Source organism: Sprattus sprattus (assembly GCF_963457725.1).
Source record: "Sprattus sprattus genome assembly, chromosome: 16".
NCBI lineage: Eukaryota > Metazoa > Chordata > Actinopteri > Clupeiformes > Clupeidae > Sprattus > Sprattus sprattus.
Genome location: NC_137914.1, coordinates 14,334,751 through 14,355,369, shown reverse-complemented (window position 1 = coordinate 14,355,369; position 20,619 = coordinate 14,334,751). Strand labels below are relative to the sequence as shown.

At 45.6% G+C, this 20,619-nt stretch overlaps 1 protein-coding gene across 1 annotated transcript; it reads right to left on the bottom strand.

Moving 5' to 3' along the window:
- Positions 1-761: 761 nt before the first annotated feature.
- Positions 762-16,278, bottom strand: sema3gb (sema domain, immunoglobulin domain (Ig), short basic domain, secreted, (semaphorin) 3Gb; the record flags this gene model as incomplete). The annotated part of the gene is made up of 17 exons (XM_080853368.1): positions 16,158-16,278; positions 6,424-6,584; positions 6,149-6,211; positions 5,830-5,949; positions 5,567-5,660; positions 5,310-5,429; positions 4,975-5,120; positions 4,569-4,683; positions 4,401-4,470; positions 3,832-3,976; positions 3,356-3,578; positions 3,162-3,250; positions 2,999-3,040; positions 2,217-2,374; positions 1,999-2,066; positions 1,409-1,536; positions 762-1,226 (listed from the first exon to the last, which is right to left on the bottom strand). Exons 1-17 carry the CDS (start codon positions 16,252-16,254, stop codon positions 762-764), a joined length of 2,304 nt encoding a protein of 767 aa, XP_080709494.1. The 5' UTR covers positions 16,255-16,278.
- Between the last annotated feature and the right edge of the window lie 4,341 nt (positions 16,279-20,619).

Genomic DNA, 20,619 nt, shown 5'->3' with positions numbered 1-20,619 from the left:
CACCAATAGTGAAAGCTTTGAAAATTATCACTTTGTGAGATGGCTGCAGGTGTGCTAGGACTATATGAGCTTTCTGTGTTATGCAATTACATGCAAAAGACAGGGCATGGCCAATGTATATCAAAAGGTGAGCAAAACAGTACCTCCAGCCATATGAACCACAACACTACAGCTGATGTGCTGAGCTAACACATTTACACAATGCAGGACCTGGTTCCCCAGAAGCATCATAGTGCTAGGGCCCGCTATGAATGAAGTGGGGGAAAGGATGAGGACACACTCTCTGTTACGACCACCTTAGCATTACACTAATGTTGTGAACGGAACCCTGGTGTTGCTAACTCATTATATGAAGTGACAGTGTGGTCAGTGGTGTGATATGGAGTTATATCAGGGAGGTTCCAGCCCTTCGCCTGATGAACTAAAGCCACAGTCCAGGACGTCTGAACTTGTACCTTTCCTTATCTCAGTCAGCACAGCGATCGCCATGGCAGCAGATCCCAGCAGCTCACAGGGACTCTCTGTGATGTAAGCAAAATTAATCTAGAGCATCTCTTGTCTTGGAGTGAAGGTGTCTGGAATGAGGGAGGGTGTTAGTATTTTAAGGATGTATGTGTGTGTTGGGAGAGGTGTGTTGTGCGTGTGCGTGTGTGTGTGTGGGGGGGGGGTTGGTGGTGTTGAGATGATGGTGATGCAGTGTCTGTGACGTAGGACAGCGGGGCTGGAGAGTGTGGGGCGGGGGCCGGGCTGGGCTAGGAGTGTTAGTGGTCTTGGGGTTCCGGCTCCTCGGCTTCATCTGTGTGCCTCCGGCTGGTGCGCTTGGGCTTCTGTGGACGGGCGGCGCCACCAGCGGCCGCAATAGCGCCACTCTGCTGCCAGTAAGACTGGCAGTACTGGTTTATGAGGCGCACCTCTGGCTGCGAGGGGAGTTTGGGAGGGTACGTCTGGGGCGGGGGAGGTGGAGGTAGGGGCTTCTGCTCCTGCTGTTGCTGGTGGTGGCGGTGGTGGGGGTTGTGGCCGTGGTCTGGCCGGGACTCGGCAGGGATGTCGGGGGCGGTCAGGGCCTCTACGATCTCGCGGTCCAGGATGCGGAGGGAGATGCGAGCCAATGTGTGCTTGAAGTTGTTCTCGGTGGCCAGGCAGTGATAGATGCCGGCGTCCGACTGAGACAGGGACTTCAGCAAGATGCCCTGGCCAGTCTTCAGCACCTCTTTGTCACGATTCAGCTACACAGGTGAGAACAAGGTTTGTCAATGCTATACTTGAGAACATGGACATTTTATGCTTTCACCATTCACTGAATTAACCTTTAAGAGAGAAAAAGTACTAGGACAGAGAATACGATGTGTGTGTATGTAAGTCAGACATTTGATATTTCACTTAATGACTTTAAGATTTATCATCTTACTGCTTTCCTTCTCCCATCCTTCTGGCAGAGCCATTTGACTGAGGCTTGAGGAGACCTGGGCTGACACTCCAGGAAGGTGCTGCTCCCCTCAACACCAAACTGCACAGTTTCCCTGAGCCTCTTCTCTACTGGGAGGACCACACACACACACACACACATGGGGACAATGCAGACGTGTGGGAGGAAAGAGTTCACTTACTCCAGTCCAGTACAAATAGGCGAAGCGAACACAATGGCTGTTTGATACTACTAGAAGACAAATCCAAGGCCGTGAGAGAATTTCTTGACATCTAAAACCAATGTAACCTCCACAGTAAAGAAGGGGATTGGACAAAAAAACTAGTGTGCAATTACAACTACAATTTCTACATTGTGCTTGATTTGGTTAATCCATTGTTACTTTTCCCCACAGTACTTAACATAGTTATTTAACTGGTAGTGCACATAATAAAGAAATGCTTCAACTCCACCATAAATACAGGGATGACTTGTGACTACATGAGTGTCGTACTTTATTTGTGACAATTTGCATTCTATATAAACTCCACACCTCTCCTTCTGAGTACGTGAGCGCTGTAGCCATGACATACCTTTGGCATTAAAGCCTCGACACTGCCGCAGGGGGTCTCCATGTTTGATGTCCTGTCTCCTGCTCCTCCTAAAGCAGGCAGAGGAGAGGCCGGGTCAGCTATGTGCCTTTGTGACTGTGTGTCTGGGTGACTGTGTGACTGTCTGTCTGTGTGACTGGGTTACATGGGGGGCGCCTGGGGCACCTCGTGAGAGGGCTTTTAGTGGGAATGGCACGCACCTTTTGGTCGACGGTGTGAAGGGGGCACAGTTCTCGCCGTCCCAGGCGCAGTAGGGGTCCCGTGCCAGGCAGCAGTCCGAGCACGCCTTCCCGTAGACGCCGCATCTATGCAGGGACACCTGGGTCAGGCCCCGCTCAGATGACACGTACAGCTGTTGCTGTAGGTCAAAAAGCACAGGGGACAACACAGTAGTCAGAGATACAGTACACTATAGCTACTGCTACTACTACTACAGTCACAACTGGTCTCAAGGACTGTGCTCAATCTGAACTAATTCACCTGTACATGTTCACTGTAGTGAACCTGTGTGAGGTTTTTTCTGATTCACTCGTGTCTGAAAGCAAAGGCCTTTGTTTTCATTTTGTTGTGGATACCGGTGGTCTGATATAGAAGTCAACTGCTGACAATAATTCTTCCCACATAAGCAGGTGCTGCTAAAGCTGTGTGCTGTGTGCAGAGTGTTTACATAAGCTGCTGCAGTATGCTGAGCAGCTGAATACATAGTTTTCGAACATAGGTTTGACATTGGGCATGGACATGCAAAATGGCAATGGATATTATCTTTACTATTTGTGTAGGCTCCAAACTCATACTTTCTGTTGTGTTTTTCACAAACAAAAACTCAAACATGTATAAAGATAGGTGTGAATACATTAAAACTTCATACTAAGACTACGGGGTCCTGGTTATAGTGCAGACATTCTTTATATGGTACATAGAAAACATATTCTATATATGATACATGGTATATATTGATGGTGATTATGGTAATTGAACTTACCCTTTTTGAAGAAATCCTCATTGTCTTGACTGGAGCGGAAGTCTAGAAAAAATAAGTGTAAGGCCACAATTATAGTTTATAAACATAGCATTAACTCAGACTCATAACCTAATCCCCAGCATAATATAATATCACAGGTATGATGACAGAGAGGAGTGGTTACCCTAAAAACTTCCACCTCCTCCAGAACGAGCTCCTCCGTAGAACTGAGGTCTTTAGGAAGGACTATCACTTTCTGGACAGTTCCAATATCTAGAAGTTATGGGGAGCATATTTTGAGTCAAACTTGTTGGAGTAGATTATTTCAGTCTTGCAGGTGCTCTAATTCATCTATGGGAAGGGAAACTAAAGGCATACCTGTCCCAAGGAAGAGAACTTCGTAGCGCCCGTCGGAGGCGTCCACCAAATCCACAGCGATGGTGGTGAAGCGGTAGTCGACGCCAGTGCGCACCACCAGAGGGCTCTTGTGGAGAGGGTAGATGGGGTGGTACATGAGGGGATGCGCACGGACAAAGTTCACCGCCTCATCCGAGAACTCTTTCGTCGTGCGAAGGCCAGGCGTGAAGGTTCCCCCGGGGCACTGAAGGGTTAATATGGCAGATTACACAATCAAATCCAACCCTACAGCTAATTCAAGGCATTAGTCTTTAAACAAAAGAGGCAGCTTAAAGTTTACATGTCTACACATACTGCTATGTATAGAACTGCTATATTAAGGACCTGCTGTGTCACAAAGCAGTATTCATTCACTGTTTTTCAACAAATACGCTTGACATAAGCTCTAAACAAACAAATGCATTGATGTGGAGCCTATGACACGGTGGGTTGTGTACCGTTCCAGGGCGAGGGTATGGGATCTTGCCCGTGTAGGGCGTCCATTGGTAGTTGTGCCCGTGCTTGTGGGAGAAGGGTCCGTTGAAGACGTTGCGGATGTCGGCCATGGAGTAGACACACACTGCTGAGCCTTTGAACACAGAGCTGGGGGAGAAATGAGAGAAGACCGAATGAGCCACGCAAACACACGCCAGCAGCTCTCAAACAAGGGTGCTGCAAAAGATTACTGGAGGACAGAAAGGTTTTGGCCTTCTTGCTAAATTATTATGTTATGGGGGCCCCTGCCCAACTGTGGAATGCCTAAATCTTTCCATTCTGACTTGTAAGACAACACTTCATTGCATGCCCGTAGAATTTGACTAACAAAATCATTGCTTAAGTGAACCGCAATATAATTTACTAACAGACAGCTAAATGATAGATTCATGTGTGGTTTGCTCAGCGATCGTCAGAGGATGGAAAGGAAATCCAATCTGAGTTTTGAACAGTAAACTGTAGGGATGTAACCAATCGGACACAAACTTGGAGAGGGATTTTGCCAGTAAGGCAAGACGTATACAACACATACCCGGCAGTGGAGAAGACAGCATACACTATGGGGTTTCGCTCATCTTGAGTGGACAGTATGAAGACATCCCCTGAGAAAGACATGACATGATTGACATATGATTACTGGATGAGAATGCTGACAAAGCTACCAGTAGAAGAGGCTGTGGGTCGTAGGAAGTTGCCTTACGTAGTTCATCAAAGTAGGTCTCCACCCCGTCGCTGCCGATCACCGAACACACCAGGCGAGCCTTCAAGAAGGTTGTCCACCTGTTCACTAATGATCTTTGTCCTCCGTCATCATTCTACACCAGAGAGGGGGACAAAGTTATCTTATTTCACTTTTTTTTACGTATCCTAACATCAGACAACAAACAAACTCTTCAACAGCTCATTTCAGTACTATTTTGCAAGTTCTCAAAGGAATTGATATCCATGGACAATAATGACATTTTAATGCTGTATATGTATATCACAAAAGGAGCTGCCTCAACATTGTCAATCAAAAGAAGTTGATATGCAGTTTCAGAGGTTCTCTGCGGAGTTTTATGGGAAACTAAAAGAGGGTGCATGGGTCTGTTGGTTGAAACGCATACCAGGCAGACGCGTCCAACCCGGGACAGGACACCCGGGCTGCCCCCTCCAGCAGCATCCAGGCTTTTCTCCCGGAAGAAGAAATAGAGCTTGTCGTCATTCCTCTCTGCACTATCCGGAATCTTCTGGATCCGGACAAAGACCGGGTCTAGGAACAGGTAAAGCAAGACAAAAGGTGAAGCCTGAGATTGTTGACTAAGAAGAAGAGAAACACCAGTAGGGATAAAACAAACAAACAAACAAACAAACAAACAGGCAAACTTCTTTGTGGAAGTGGGGCAGTCATTAGTGTTTCATCATGCGTTCGTCCTCTGCTCTGGCCACAGGTCAGACTCACCATTGAGCCACCTGGAGTCGTACTGCTCGGTCCTGACAGCTGGCCGGTCTCCCAGAGTGCGGAAGATGGCAGGGTCCGTGCCCATGAAGTCCACATGGACTCCAGCGTACAGATTCCCATCTAATGACAGCAGGGATGAGGGGAATAACCAGAAAGAGAGACTGAGAGAGAGAAACAGGGTGACTGATGACAGACGGTGTGTTGCCAAAAGCTAATTTGCTATCAGCACGACAAACAGAGACGGAGGGGTGCCTTACTGATAAGAGCTGCGGCACTCTCCTGACGTGGGTCGTAGGGACACTTCCCCTTGCCCGAGTCTGAGTAACCAGGGACCAGCCTGAACAGGTACTCCTGCAGGGACAAACACACACACACGGGTGAGAGGATGGGGGTGGTGTGGGGGTATACAAAGAGAGGTGTTAATTACGTCTTGTTTGATGAGATCCCCATGGGTGTGAGAAACCATGGTGACCCTGCAGGGGGCGACACAAGTCGCTATGGTAACGGGCAGTTGGCATACCTCCGCTCTCCAGCCACGGTTGATGAAGGTGCAAATTGGCCGGTAGCCGCCCGTGCCACAGGTGTATAGGTGTGTGCGGTTCCACGGCTCAATAAGACGGATGAAGTTGGCACACTCACCCTATTGTGTAGACACAGAAAGACCAAATTAAAAGTTGTAATATCAAAGAAATAGAAATACTCATTTGTTACTACACACCACAATAAAACCCATAGACAGTGACAGTAAAGGTATTCAAAGGACAAAAGGAGGCATTCAAAGGAGAAAAGGAGAAAAGCAATAAAACAACAGGCATATTCCATCCCGTCTCCTAGGTTACCTGTCCACCTTTTCCAGTCAGTCTGCATTCTCCTTTCCTCTGAGTTGTGGCAGGCCAGTGGATCTAAGGAAGGACATGCCACTGAGTAAACCTTTTCAGACAAACTGTTGCTATGCTCAACTCAGCTTTAACACAAACATCACTTTCAAAACATCATAGTGTCATGGTAACATGCCAACAATCATTTGCTTCGTATGTCTGAATCCCATGCGAGCAAGAGACGGACCTGGCATACTCATGTCACATCAAATATCCCTATAAAAAACACTTCATACAATGAGCGGCTCCTTGTTGATGTTCTGCATGTCCAGAGCCACCACGTACTCCCGACTGCCCAGGTAGAGGCGCCCCTGGTCATGATCCATGTGTAGGATGCGGTAGTCACTGGTGTTGAAGGAGAAACTGAAGGGACGGATAGTCTTGGTCTCCAGCAACTCTGAGCAGACACAGACAGACAGACAGGCCCACAGACAGGCAGGCAGACAGAGGAGATCAGTATAAGCATTATACTCTTCCAACCCAAAACAGTCATTATGGCTCATTGTAGATTTGAGTGTTTTTCGGCTCATTAAGCGTAACTGTGGGTTAATTGTTAAGGTGTATTCATTGTTAGGTAAAACTGCAACCCTTTCTAGCTGAGAAACCCTGGAACGTTGAATTTAACAAGCCTCTATAAAAAAATTGCTTCAGAAAAGAAGGGTGTGGTAAACGGTCAAATGCTAGGTAAAGAATAAAACTAATATAATAAGACAAAAAAATACTTCTTCATCAAATGAGTGAATTAAGCAACTGTAGTATGCATATGGTGCCAACCCACTGAAGAACTGCACAGGGTGATAACAGCATACAGTCTGCAGCTGCAGAGGCTTCCCCCCCCCCCCCCCCGCCACGCCTCTTTACTCTCTCCAACAGCAGATGGCACTAAAACCACCTCCCATCCCCTTCTTCTCTCCACCAACACCCCTCCCCACACACACACACACACACACACACACACACACATACACACACACACACACACAAACACACACACACACCTCCCTGCACCCCGAGAGAGCGGAGCAGGTGCTGGGATGAAAGATGGGATCAGATGCCTCCCCATCACGCTTGCCCACGCTACACGGATGGGTGTGAAGCTCAATTAAAACACCTCTCCTTTTTGGATAAATGGAATGCTCTATAACACTATCACTGGCTGTAGAGACAATAGTGCCTTTGTTTAACTGTACTTTTCCCCTTCCAATTCCCAAGTACTGACCTAATGAAGACTGGTGTTACTGGCGTAACAGTGAAATATCTGAATAGGGATGCGTTTTGAAGTCTTCAAATAAAGACTTGGGGTCACTGTTTTTGCATTCACTGAAATGCTACATTCATATGACTTCATTAATATGACATTTATGCCAAATTTAAGAGACCATTTATGCCAATTTTACAAGGCATGGGGTCTTTGACATGGACAAAATAACAGACTGGCACACTAAGAGAAGGAGAGAGAGATAGAAAGAGAGGGTGAGGAGAGAGGTGTGAGGGAGGGCAGTTGACTTTAGACATAAATCTAAGCTTATGAGGACGTGAGGACATCACTGCCCCCGCATAGTCCCAGTGTAAGAGCGTGTTTGGCGCGCAGAGCTTGGGCGCTATAGCGACTCGGAGCGAATCCATAAATTACTCATGTTAACCTCCCCGCACCCGCAGCCTCGACTTTGATCTCTCAGGCATGAAAGAGCAGCCTTCCAAATGCTAACCTGTCCAGCACCAGGCCCCTGAATTTCATGGAAATAAAAATAGCGTCAACGCTCGTGGCAAAAAGGTCACGGCCATTCACTTGCTGCTGTTCTTGGAACACAGTTTAGACAATACTTCTCGGGTCCTGCTGATTTACCTTCGAAGGCTGAGATGCTAAATACAGTGGCCTTTCAAAGGCACAGCTATCTTTCACAGCGCTATGCTATCACTGCAGCGTAGCGAGTGAGAACAGCTAGTTAGCTGGATGAGAACTGCCACTTAGCTGGACAGACACCTACAGAAAAAAACTAACGATAAAATAAAGTAAAAAGGTGACCATCATGCCTAAAGTGGGTCAATGAAAGAGCAAAACTTTAGAACAATCCAGTTGAATCAAAAACTTGAAATGTTTGAATGGAAAAACATGTTCACATTTAAAGTGTGCAACTGCACACAGGCCAGTAGAACAAAAAGACACATTTCTGTGTGTAAATTGAGAGCTATTATGAGAATATATTGAGAGATATGGTGACAATATAATTGTGCAGGTCAGCTCCTATGACACACTTGCATGTCTCAGCATGACAATGTGTAGACATGTACTCCATCTCTCTCTATTTATAGACCAACAAGTAGGTGAGTATGGGACTGAATGTTAGTGACAAAGGGGATATGCTTGTGTGCATATGTGAGGAGGTCTACAGTCTACTGTGTGCAGCCATGTTTGTATGTCTATATGTGTGTTTAAGTGAGATAAGCTGGTCATAGATAAGCCATGTGTGTGAAAATAGACTATTCATTCTTCATCCATTTGAGTGCATGTGTATGTGTATGTTTTGTGTGTGTGTGTGTGTGTGTGTATGTGTGTGTGTGTGTGTGTGTGTGTGTGTGTGTCTGTCTTATCCAGGGGGCTCTAACTAGGTGGCGAAGTGTGGCCCGACTGTCTGTCTCTTGCACAGCTGTGGGGGTGATCCTCCAAACATGCCCAGAATGCCGTGCGTCATGACTCCCAGGGGAGCATGGGATTCCTGGCCACTCGCTGTGCCGCTGGCTGCTGGGCTATTCTCAGTGTCTCTCTTATCCCATTCCAAGTGGCTTTATCCCCGAAAATCCACTGTCTTTGGGCAAGGGAGGGGGTGAGGCTGGGCTTCCTGAGGGAGAGGACGCACCTGCTGAGCAGAAAGGTCAGACCCAAAGCACAGGGCTGGGTGACTACCTGCTGGAGAGAGGCCGAGGGGGACTGGGCATTCATACATCTAGGGACTGAAGTAAATTCATACTGTATTAAGATGATGTCAGTTTTCCCTTCACAAAGGATTGAGGGTTCCGATTTTTATTTTTTGGCCTGTTTAAGGTTGCCCCTTTTGTAAGTACTGAGTGTTGTTAAGGGATCAAAGCTGTTCGTAGTTAGCAATCTAGCCAAGCCAATAGGAGTTTGAGTAAGTTTGGTAAAAATGATCCATCCTCAGAGTGTGCATTTAATGAATAACAGATGCTGAGCACAACATTCACAATACATTAACCAAAGCTGTTTATCATGAATACCCTCATATCTCTAGTGACTTCTCACTCCTCCATTTTCTCACACCAGCTGTTCATGACAAAATGAGCTTTTTTTTTTTTTTTTTTTTACAAAAACAAGTAAACAAAAAGGCATGAAGTGTTTAAACTTCAGATAAGAAATGATCACCAGAGGTGGACAAAGTACACAACTTCGTAACAAGACTTTGACAAGATTTGAAAAGATTACTTCAGGACTAGTCAGTAACGTTAACTCGGCATGTTCCCTAGGTAACTATCACTATGCGTCAGCAGTGGATTCACACAGGACCCGATCCCAATACGACAACTTGGCAGGCATATCCATAATAAGTCCCCAACCTACTAGATGCACAGACAATCTCATTTAAATGGTAAAATCTCATTTTTCCGGTAAACAGCGCAAACACTTACAGTAAAACAATCTGAAAATGGCAGATATGGCCATGGGGAATCAACTGTCAGGTTTCCCGCCCATTTCACAACATTTCAAAACTTTTCCATTACTTCAAATCAATTCAAGTGGAAACTATCCCACTACAGAAATGTGTACTACTGAACATCATCCATGGGAGAGCACCATAGCACAGATAATTCCATTAGACCTACATACATCGAATAATTTCAGGATTTTCCAATTTCATTTTGATTTTGATTCCATTCGATTTGACCGATCTAATTCAATTTAATTCAACACGGTTGGACTCAGCCAAAGAAAGTAAAGAAAGTACTTCAAAACAGAGAAACCTTGAGCACACCCCAGCTCTGGAGGGGGCTCGTGTGAGCCTGGGGCAATGTCTCCAACTCTCCCACTGTCTTCAAATTAACAGGGTTCTGGTGGAGGCTGCATACAATGAATAATTCACAGCAGCTGGAACAGTTGGTGCATCTACACACTCCACACTCTTTATCGGCACACGGAATGAAAGATTAGTTGTTAAAAAAAAAAAAAAGCTCCTGTAGGCGTCATACATGATTAAATGAATTAGAAGTGCTTAGGGACTAGAGTGTGTTAGGTATGGCAAAAACAATGAGGAAACATGCAGCACTGTGAATGTTGTTTATGGCGAGGGAGGACGTTTGCTGAGTGTATATTAAACTAATGTTGGAAATTATGACAAAACTACCATCTCAACCTCCTCCATGTTGGCACTTTCTACAGAAAGAGGGAAAAAGAGAAAGAAAGAAAGGGCAACCAAGGCTGAGAGAGAGGGGGACAGATAGAGAGACAGATAGAAAGGGAGAGAAAGAGGGGAGAGAAAGGGTAGAAGTGAGAGTGAAGAGTTTGAAGGAGTGCCATTACCAGGGATGGAATCTGATTTTGGTTGCCAATTGGCCACTGCGAGGGCAACTGAACTGCATGTGCATTTGAGTGCGTGCCACCATGCGCCTGAGCCAAGTAGCGGCCAGGCCCTATTGCAGTGAGATTGGTTCCTGAAAGAACAAAAGTGGTCACTTTTTCCATTCGCAACAAAAAGTAAATGGTCGAAATTAGTGCAGCTCTCCACAGGGAGAGCAGAGCTGAGTCTTTACTTAATTAGAAACCGAGTGATGGAAACCGGATCTGGAGTTCATACACCAACATGGTGGACTCAAACTTATGCTGTTCAACAGTTTCTCCTCAGATATCATTTGCACCCTGTAAATATGTCATCTTTAGGCAGCATTATGTATCTCAGATTGTTCTTCTCTCCTGAAGCCTTCAGTGTAGTTTAATCATGTCCATCAGTTACAGGGGTGACTGCTCTATAGACTCACTCACAGTGTTAGAGTGAATACACCACTGAATTTCATCATCTTCATCTTAATCATCATCATAGCTTAAAGTGGATAAGTCCTTCTTGTCAGTCAAGGCCAAACTGACAGCATCTCCAAAAACAATGCTAATCGTGACTTGAGCCTCCTCAGTGCCAGTTGTTGCTGCTCACTGAAGCTTTTCTTCAGATAGATCAACACTAAGAGTCGCAGAATGACATTTAAACCTAGAGAAGCAGGAATTTTAACGATCCCATTCCCCTGAGAGAGAGAGAAAGAGAGAGAGAGAGAAAGAGAGGGAGAGAGGGGGGGAGCGAGAGCGAGAGAAAAAGCGGTGTGGTGCAGATGAGTTTCAGAAGCTCGGCCAAGTTTGGTAGCTCATTAAGAGCCATTAGTGCCTCCTGTGCTGCGCTTGTCATTCCAGATCGTGCGGTTTTGGGCGAGAGCCCTCCTTTTAGCTGGGTCTCAGCACAACCTCAGCACACAGAGATGCAGAACGCACTCAGAGGCCCGGCTGTGAGCAAAGCGGAGGAGAAGGGGAAAGTCAAACCAGCGTGAAAGGAAGGAGGCCCCCTCATGCAGTGTGTGAATTACATTATGTAAGGTAATGAGGCAAAGAACGGGAGCCCACATATCTCTCAATTGATTCCCAGCAGCAACTTGGCTTTCAGCAGATGCAGTGTCAGTGTAAATATACTCCTAACGTTTGCGATGCAATCAGGCCCACAACTGCTGAGGCACACTAAGTCTTGCGTCATCGTTGTTATTTTTTTTTGGGGGGGTGGAGGGTTGAAAAGCACATATTTCAGCTTTTCAAAACAAACTGTTTGGATTGTGGAGGCTCGCCAACAACTCTAAAAACCTCTTCAGAGAGGACAAGCACACAGGCACACATCCCGCGTGGCTCTCTGGCCCTCTCTCACGGGTAATCCTCTTTAGAGCCGCACAAGGGGTTTCAGATTGGCCTCTAACCGGGGATCCCACTGGACTCTGGGGCCCCATGATTGGTTCTCGTTAAGAATCGGCTAAATGAGCAAAGGGCCCCATGGTGTGGCCCCTAAAACCACTCCAGACATTTTCATATTCTCAGCGCTCCGGGCCGGAGGAGTGGCTGGTGGCCAACAGGCATGGAGAGACGCCAGGTCTACGGGCCGGACAGCACCGCCCGAGGAGCCCATACAGAAAAGACCTTTTTTACAAGGCTCGGACGGCTGAAGTATGTCATTTAAGAGGAATCTGACAAAGTTTCTCCAGGGATAGAAATGGGGGTATGACTTGAAATTCACTTCCAAAAACTTGTAGCCTTAAGTCCATCGGCTTTTCTCTTTTCCCTCGTTAAAGCTTCCAACAATGGAAACAAACTGTCGCTTCTACTAACCATTTGCAGATTTGTGAGGGACTGGTTAAAGGCGTATCAGCAAAGCCTGGGATTTAAGTTGATGTGGTGTCTCATGCAGTTTATCTGATTTAAAACAGTTCCTATCAGCATATGTGTCTAAGTCTGTCTATGTGCATGTGTGTGTGTGTGTACACTGCACATGTAGTCACTAAGAACGTCATACCAAGGAAACTGCGTGATGAATAATACACAGATTACGCTGCTGGCTGCTTTATGAAGAGCAGACCATGGGTATAGTCAGGAAGGCAGAACATTCAATCACATATTTGGCAAAACTGCTGTTTGCCAAGGTGTTAATTTTATTAGACACTGTGTGTTTGTTGATTTGGGGTACTTTCAGTTATGAAATGCGTCAAATATCTAATATTTCTCTGAGATGAGAAGTTGAACTTTATCTGACCATGGCTAAGTGTTTGCTTGAATGTCTTCATATGATGTATTAAGACTGGCTTTATGTTTTAAAATGTTTTGGGAAAGTCACAGCCAGTACTTGACCACTCTTTGAGCACTGAAGTCAGTTCTCAGGTTTTGGAGTCTGCCCTTTGTCGGGCTGTATAAGCAGGCAACATCTGCAAATGGAAAAATCGCTTCCCATAAAGTTATTTTAAAAACATTTTGGCGATTAGTCCATTCGATGTCTCCGTCCCTTTCCCACATTTGCACTGGAGAGGAGAGAGGAGGAGCGGGAAGGAGAGGCATTGTCGTTTTTGGAGCGAGGGTCCATGGGAAACAAGCCCAGACCCAGTGAGAGCAAACAGCCAGATCCCGTCCACTTTCCTGTCACTTGTCACAGTGAGGAGCTCCCAACACACACACACACACACACACACACACACACACACACACACACACACACACACACACACACACACACACACACACACACACACAAGCACAGGCACACAGATAACCTCACACACTGACCACTCAACCATCATCACAGCAGAGAAAAATACACAAGGCTATTGTCGTGATGTGTGGTGGTTGAATCAGAGTAGAGAGGCAGTCGGATAGTTAGATCAGGGATCAAATCAGACACTTTCAATCCCAGCATGGGTTTCATAGTATTTTCTTCTTACTGTACTGAGCAACAAGTAAATGAAACCGTGTATGTTGTGTTTCAACAGTGTCATTTGGATATAATGATACAGAAGAGATAACACCAATACTAATACACTGTACACTGTAACAATGGTCATATTGGAGATAAATATACTGTTGGCGTATAGATGGATGAATGTGTGTATGTGTGTGTATGGATGTGTCTGTGTGTATGTGTGACTGTGTCTATTTTGGGGGGGTGGTTGTCAGTGGAGACAGACACAAAAAGAAGTTTAAACAGACCATCAAACATCCATTGAGTGTTAGTATGCGGTATTTCGTGGTTTAGGGAGTATATTTCAAATACTGGAACCTGACCAAGGACGTCAAGGTCAGAGCACTTGCTCCAGCCTTGGAAGAGAAATGAGGAGGCGCTGGCCCCTCAGCCCCTTTAAGCCGTTCGGTTATGGGGTGCATACCACATGTGCCTCCCCGGCATAACCTTCGTGTCTCCGCTGCATATTGGGGCAGGTTGTTGGAAGTGGGCCCGCACATTCTTCAGGGGCTTCCCTGTGCCTGGGTCTGAGGTAAACACAGCAACTGTGTGTGTGTGTGTGTGTGTTATGGGGGGGGGGGGGGGGGGTTATGGGGTGGATGGGTCTTGGTCTATTTATACCTCTGGCTCACGCTGTTGCCCTATCCCGTTTCCCAGAAGACAAATCTGTTTCCCTGTCACCTACGCACACAATAACCCCAGGCAGCCCACACCTTCTGTCCCCACAGGCCAATTCTCCTGGGGTGACCCCCCAAAACCTGTCCACCTGTCCGTCACTCACACTTCCACTCATACTTCAAAATTTCTACCTATCAATCAATCAATCAATCAATCAATCAATCAATCAATCTGTCTGAACCCTCAAAAACCTGCTGTCCACCTATAACTCTTTACTCTGTCCAAATATCAATCAATCAACCAATCAACCAATCAATCAATAAGTCTGTCAATGTCAGACTATCTATCTGTTTGCCTAACCATCTCTAAGTTACCCTGATTGCTCTGCCTTACTTCTGTCTGTGGCTCCTGTTCTGCCACTACTCCACACAAACCCTGCTTCTCTTTGTTTCCTTCATTTTCTCTCTGCCACACCCTGATTCTCTCATATTCTCTCGTCTTCTCTGTTGTTCAATGCTTTTTTCTCTTTGTTTTCTCCTTCTCCCTCTCCTCATCTGTCGCTTCTCCAATCCCTCCATTCCCTGTCTGATATTGTTGTCCATATTATGCCAGCCCAGCTTGCCAGCAGCTCAATGCACTGACCTCCCCTCCCATGTTCCCCCTCCCCTCCCCTCCCCCCAGCCTGCGCAGTGGCACCCTGGCACTGCGCCATCTGGTCCTTTACTCCTGTACCCCGAGGGAGGGGTGTTGGGGTGTGGTGGCAATGGAGGAGGAGGAGAAGGAGGAGGATGGGGGTGGTGGTGTCCCCTTTGTCACACATACGGTCGATCACAGATCACAGGGGCCTCGGAGGCTTGCAGTGAGGAGCGGTGACACCGGGAGTTGGGGGGGTCGGTGTGGGGGGCACATTTCACAAAGGCTCTGGGAATTACACTCTCTACCAGAGCTGAGAGCATATTCATGTTCATCCAGCAAAGACATGCACCCACCTCACATGTACCCATATTTTTTAAAGTAAACACAAGGTCGAATATAACCTAATATAACTTTTGCTCACAGCATAGTGAAGCAGGCAGCACCCAGGATAGGAATAGGACAGGAATGCGTGCACTTGTTGCACTTGTCTGCCCCCCCCCATTGTAATCTGGTTTTTCTGGTTTATTTTAAGTATGCTGTGACACGTTGCTGTGCAGGAGGACAGGGAGTCACCTCTCAAGGGTATAAATGAGGTGATGAGCCGCAATGGCAGCAGCATGCAGTGGCGAGAGGAGAGCAATGACACGGAGAAGGAGGAAGAGGAGGAGGAGGAGAAGAGATGAGCCATAATGGTGGCAGCGTGCGGGAGCATGAGAACATTCTGGGCTGCTGGGCTGAGGGCTGCATGCAAAGTTAGAGGGCTGAGCTCCTCAGCAGCATGATCTTTTTTCGGGGGCTTGATGAATGATGCGCCGCATGTGGGAAATCACTTGTAATCAGAGCGCTTGCTTCATTGGAAAGTCTGCAAGCATTTGGACACTCTCCTTTCTCACAAATCAACGTCTTATTGTTAATTATGGAGGTGTACCTGTGTTATTCTTGTGCATGTTTTGATAGGTGCTAATGTTATGTAAAATAAAACTGAATGCTTAATACAACAGATATGATTACAATTTGTATGAAATAGTAGTAAGCTTTCATAGAGAGGCATTTTCAATGGTGTGACCTAGGTTAACAACAGTCTGGGCTTTGTTTGAAGGGCTCGCTTTAATGTTTCATGCGAAGTTGAGAGTGGGCTTTCTTGAACATGAATGTGAGAGTATGTCAACGAATAAAAGAGCCGGCCAACAAAGGATATGTGTTTTTCATGAACATGCAGAAAATAAAGTAAGCCTCACCTTTGAAAGACAAATGCACTCTCGGGGTAGAGCGGGGGTTGCCATGACAACTGTAGACACACAAACTCAAGAGGAGGAGGGCCTTTGTCGTCTCCATAGCGATGACAGCCAAGTTAACCTTCTGAGACCTACAAAAGAGGTTAGGAGAAGTTGAGAACAAAGTACAGCTTTAACAGTAGCTGCTAAATTCCCCATTTACTCCACGGCGGCGACTCCCCACTCCAAGCCTCTTACCGCCTGCAAATGAGCCTGATGTTTTTTCAATACAGGATCTACAGGTCAGTGCACAAGTGAGGAACACAGCATTGCCAAAAATGTTTAAAATGCATTCAGCCAGCCCAAGAAGATTATTCTCCTTCTGCACTGTAAAAATCACCCACGCAAAAGAGGAGACCCAAATGAAGACTGATTCACAGGTAGCATATAGGAAGGAAAATTGATGTTTTTTACCCTCTAACACACTAGAAATGTATCAAACTAATGCAATCAAATTCAAATCCCGCCACATGTCGATCAAATAATTTAATCTTGAGTGAAAAGGGGGAGCAGACATATTGAATTGAGAAACTGACAATTTCACACATCACGCTCTACCTGTCTGTGGACATTAACCATCACATGTTTTTGTTATCACTGAAGGGAGCAGCTTGCCCTGTGCGGAGCCACACTGAGCTCCATCCCAGGACGTTGTGACAGTAACAAAGTGCTGGATTGTGTGGGAGAGGGCAGCTTAGGGTCTCTCCTTGCAGAAGTGACACGCTCCAAAAGAGATTAGAGAAGTATGCACTTGGAGAAAGAAGGAAAAAAATGAGGGGAGTTCTTATACGCGGCCTGCCAAATCCTGCCAGCTAATGCAAATCCCTGTCACACTGTCTTGGTTTAAATCTTAAAGTCTTAGTCTAGCGGCGGCAGGAACCACAAATAAAGAGGGGCGAAGGCGCCCCTCCCGTTGGCCCCTCCCGTTGGCCCCTCCGTGTTCGTGTCTGCTGTGCGCGCGGGAGGGCAGAGATGCTACGTGTAAAGACTGAACCACTCTCAGCTCTCTGGTTGTCAGGGCGAACCTTAAGAGGATCTCCTTACCACACCTTGTAATTTCACAACATGGTTCTTTTTTTCCCCTATGACTGACCTTCCATTTCGTCCAAGACCAAGCCCTGTGTGTGTGTATGTGCATCTGTGCGTGTGTGTCCTTGGCTGTCTGCAGTGCACCACAGACTTCACAGACCTCTCAGTCCAAAATCAGATTTTTACATTTAAAACAGTAGAGACCGTGTAACTGGTGCTTTCAGAGCCATCTGGCTGATAGAAGAAAAATGTGTCACCTCTGCTTGTCAGGGGATTCTACTGACAGCATGACAGATGGAATATAATGGTGTGTGGCATACTGTACTATAATACCATGTTAATGTAACACTGATATAGTAACTACGTATAAACGAAGCCTCTAGACCTCTAGATTTCTATACTTCCAAAAATGATGTGATCAAACCTTGCTTGGTTAAATACTTCAGTTATAATTCAAGCATGTCCTTCAGGAGCAAAGTACCACAACACTGTTCTACTGTTCTTCTTCACCATTCTTCACTGTCTGGTGCCTTTATAAAGTGCAGGCAGTTAAACGAGTTTGGAGTGACTCTGACATTTGGACCACATCACAGATACGTCAATGTCAAGATTTTCCGACATGGCAGTAAATCAAAGCATTTATCCAGCAGCTATGTTCCTTCACTTTGAAAAATAAATGAAACCACTCCCTTTAAATTTCTTGAAGGCCGTTAAAGAGTAAAAAAATAATGATCTTATTTGACTATTACATTGACCGTTGCAAATGCCTATCTAATAAACAAGAAAGGCCGTAAAAGTTACCTATGTCACTTTAGGTGCAAGAAGAGACATTAAGTTGAGATCTCTAGCAGTGCCATATTAAACGTCTCAAGACATACCCACCACATAGTGTGTGTCTATGTGTGTCAAAGCATGGAGGAGCAGAGTCCAAACTGAACATTCGACATATGTTTAGAAGTCTGAACATGCCTACTCTCTAATTATGATCCACAAGTGGCTGCGGGTTAGTTATTATCAGTCCCATGCCAGTATGAGTTTCAGAAAGAGGACCACACCTGCGCAGTGAAGACAGCGTAATGAGCCTTAGCTATGCAAACAGGCAGAGTCTTAGAATAGCAGGATAGATACAGTCATGCTGAAAGGGCAGGCCTGAAATACAGAGGAGAGACAGCAGGGCAGGAGCCCCTTTTTCTTTTCTCACACCGGGATAGTCCTGTACATTGTGCAGTTATTATATGAATGTATTAACAGTCAGCAAATTATACGTAACAGAACATAACTGAGAGACCATCTGAACTGTACCCTGCAAAAGAAGGATATGATTTGAGAAAAATACCAGGGGGAGCAGCTTCACACCGAGCCTAATTAAATATTTGCGTAAGATTGATCAAATGTCATGTGTCTGTGCATAGGATATGGTGAGGCACAGTAAATGAAAGCACTGCTTTATAACATTGAAACAATAGCAGTACAATAGTGCAGTGTTATTTATACACCGAACACAACAGTGAGGTTAGACGATTCTATTGGAGCTGCAGAAACAGTCCATCTGCAGCTTCTTATCTGCAACCCACACCATCTCAATTAGTCCCACTGCAAAGACTCTGCCAAAGGTTTCTAGCAGTTGTGACGACCTTTGATACAATTTCCTACTTCCAAAAAAGCAATAGCACAACAATGGGAGAAAGAGATAGAGCCAAGCGAGAAAGACTGAGCAAGATGGAGTGAGATAGAGAGATAGGCCAAGAGAGAAAGAGTGAGCCAGTGAGATAGAGAGAGGGCAAGAGAGAGAGAGAGAGAGGGTGAGTAATTGATGTTTCATAGTCTTTCAGAGTATGAAAGTAGAAGACAAACATGGAGTTTTCAACACCAGAGCACCAACGAGGCTGTTTTCAGGTCACTCATTATAAATGGATGCATGCCCACAGAAGATGAATGCTCAAAGAAATGCAGTAATATTTCCACAGAGTTACTTCTATTATTCTACCGACAGCCTGACCAAAAAAAATGTATAGTGTTCCTATACCTCCATATGTGACTGAATCATTCCAAAGACCTTGACAAACGGAAAATGACTTTCCATGAAAAAACTGCATGGATCGTGAAAGCGGCTTGTGAAGGGTATCTGCACGTTGAAAGGACTGAACACATGGAAAGTATAGGTCATGGAGTGGAGTCAGCACGGAGGAGAGGGTGAGATTTTCACCACTTGGCTAAGAGATGCACTCCCTCTTCACGGCTGCAGGAGATGAAGTCTTTGTTTAACCGTTTCTACCCCCCCTCACTCTCTGAAAAAAAAAGCCTTCAGAGAGGCGCCTATTGAAGCGAATCACTGAACTGTGATGGCGGGGGGCCACTGATTCACTGCGATTTCATTTTAGGGTCAGTTTGACGTGAAAAGCACTTTTACCTCTGAACATTCAGGTAGAGAAAGGACGCATGACGTTGAACCTTATTTCCACTGAGGAATGTAGGAATGTCTTCTGTGGGATGCAGACAAAAGCGAGCCTTGAGAATCCCTCAAGGAGAACAGAGAAGAGAGAGACTAAGAAATCTACAACCACGGACCCAAAGTTTTGCATGGCAGAAGAGACAAACGACACTACGGCAAAACTGCAGAAAGCGCTTTTGAGCTTTAGAAATTAGTTTTCACTATAAATCTATCCTCCATGTGTCAATCATTTTCTTTGTCTGCTAATAGATAGATCAGAATGTCAGAAATCATAATACATATCCCAGTGGGAATCTCAACTCATGCAGTGCCACTGGTGTGTTGTTAGTCAAAGTGGGGTTCATTTTCACTGAATAACTCAGTTGGACCTCAGAACCGAGGGACTTCAAATATCCTTCAACTTGCAGAAACAGAACAGGCTTTTCCTCTGCATTTCCCTACTCTCATTTTTATCTGTTTTTCTTTTCTCACTAAACAAACTCCTGCATGACTTTCTCCAGACACTGGAAGCTTTTGATTTCCCCTTCACGTTAGGAGAAACATTAAAGCTATCCATAAATTACACAGAATCTATCCACTTCTTCAGAAATGATGACTGCATTTGCTTATTACAAACAGGGAGGGCTCTTTGTTTTCACTGAATTTTTTGACAGGAAAGTGAAGTAGAACCAAGAACTGGCAAGATGGGAGCAGAGTAATGAATCCCAAATGAGGAGCTCTGCTCTCCCCTGGATTTTGCAACAAAGCCTTAAAGCTTGATATGATGTCAGAGGCTCCCTGGTATCCAAGGTTAAGGTTTAGAAAAGGTCTGTTTTAAGCCCTTCCAGGGAATAATTGATGTCAAATCATAGCAATGACTGGCCGCTGAGAGTTGCAATTAAGAAGTCACAAAGTTTACATTTCTCAAAATGGCTCTGCTAAATTTGCTAGCTGACACACCTTCAG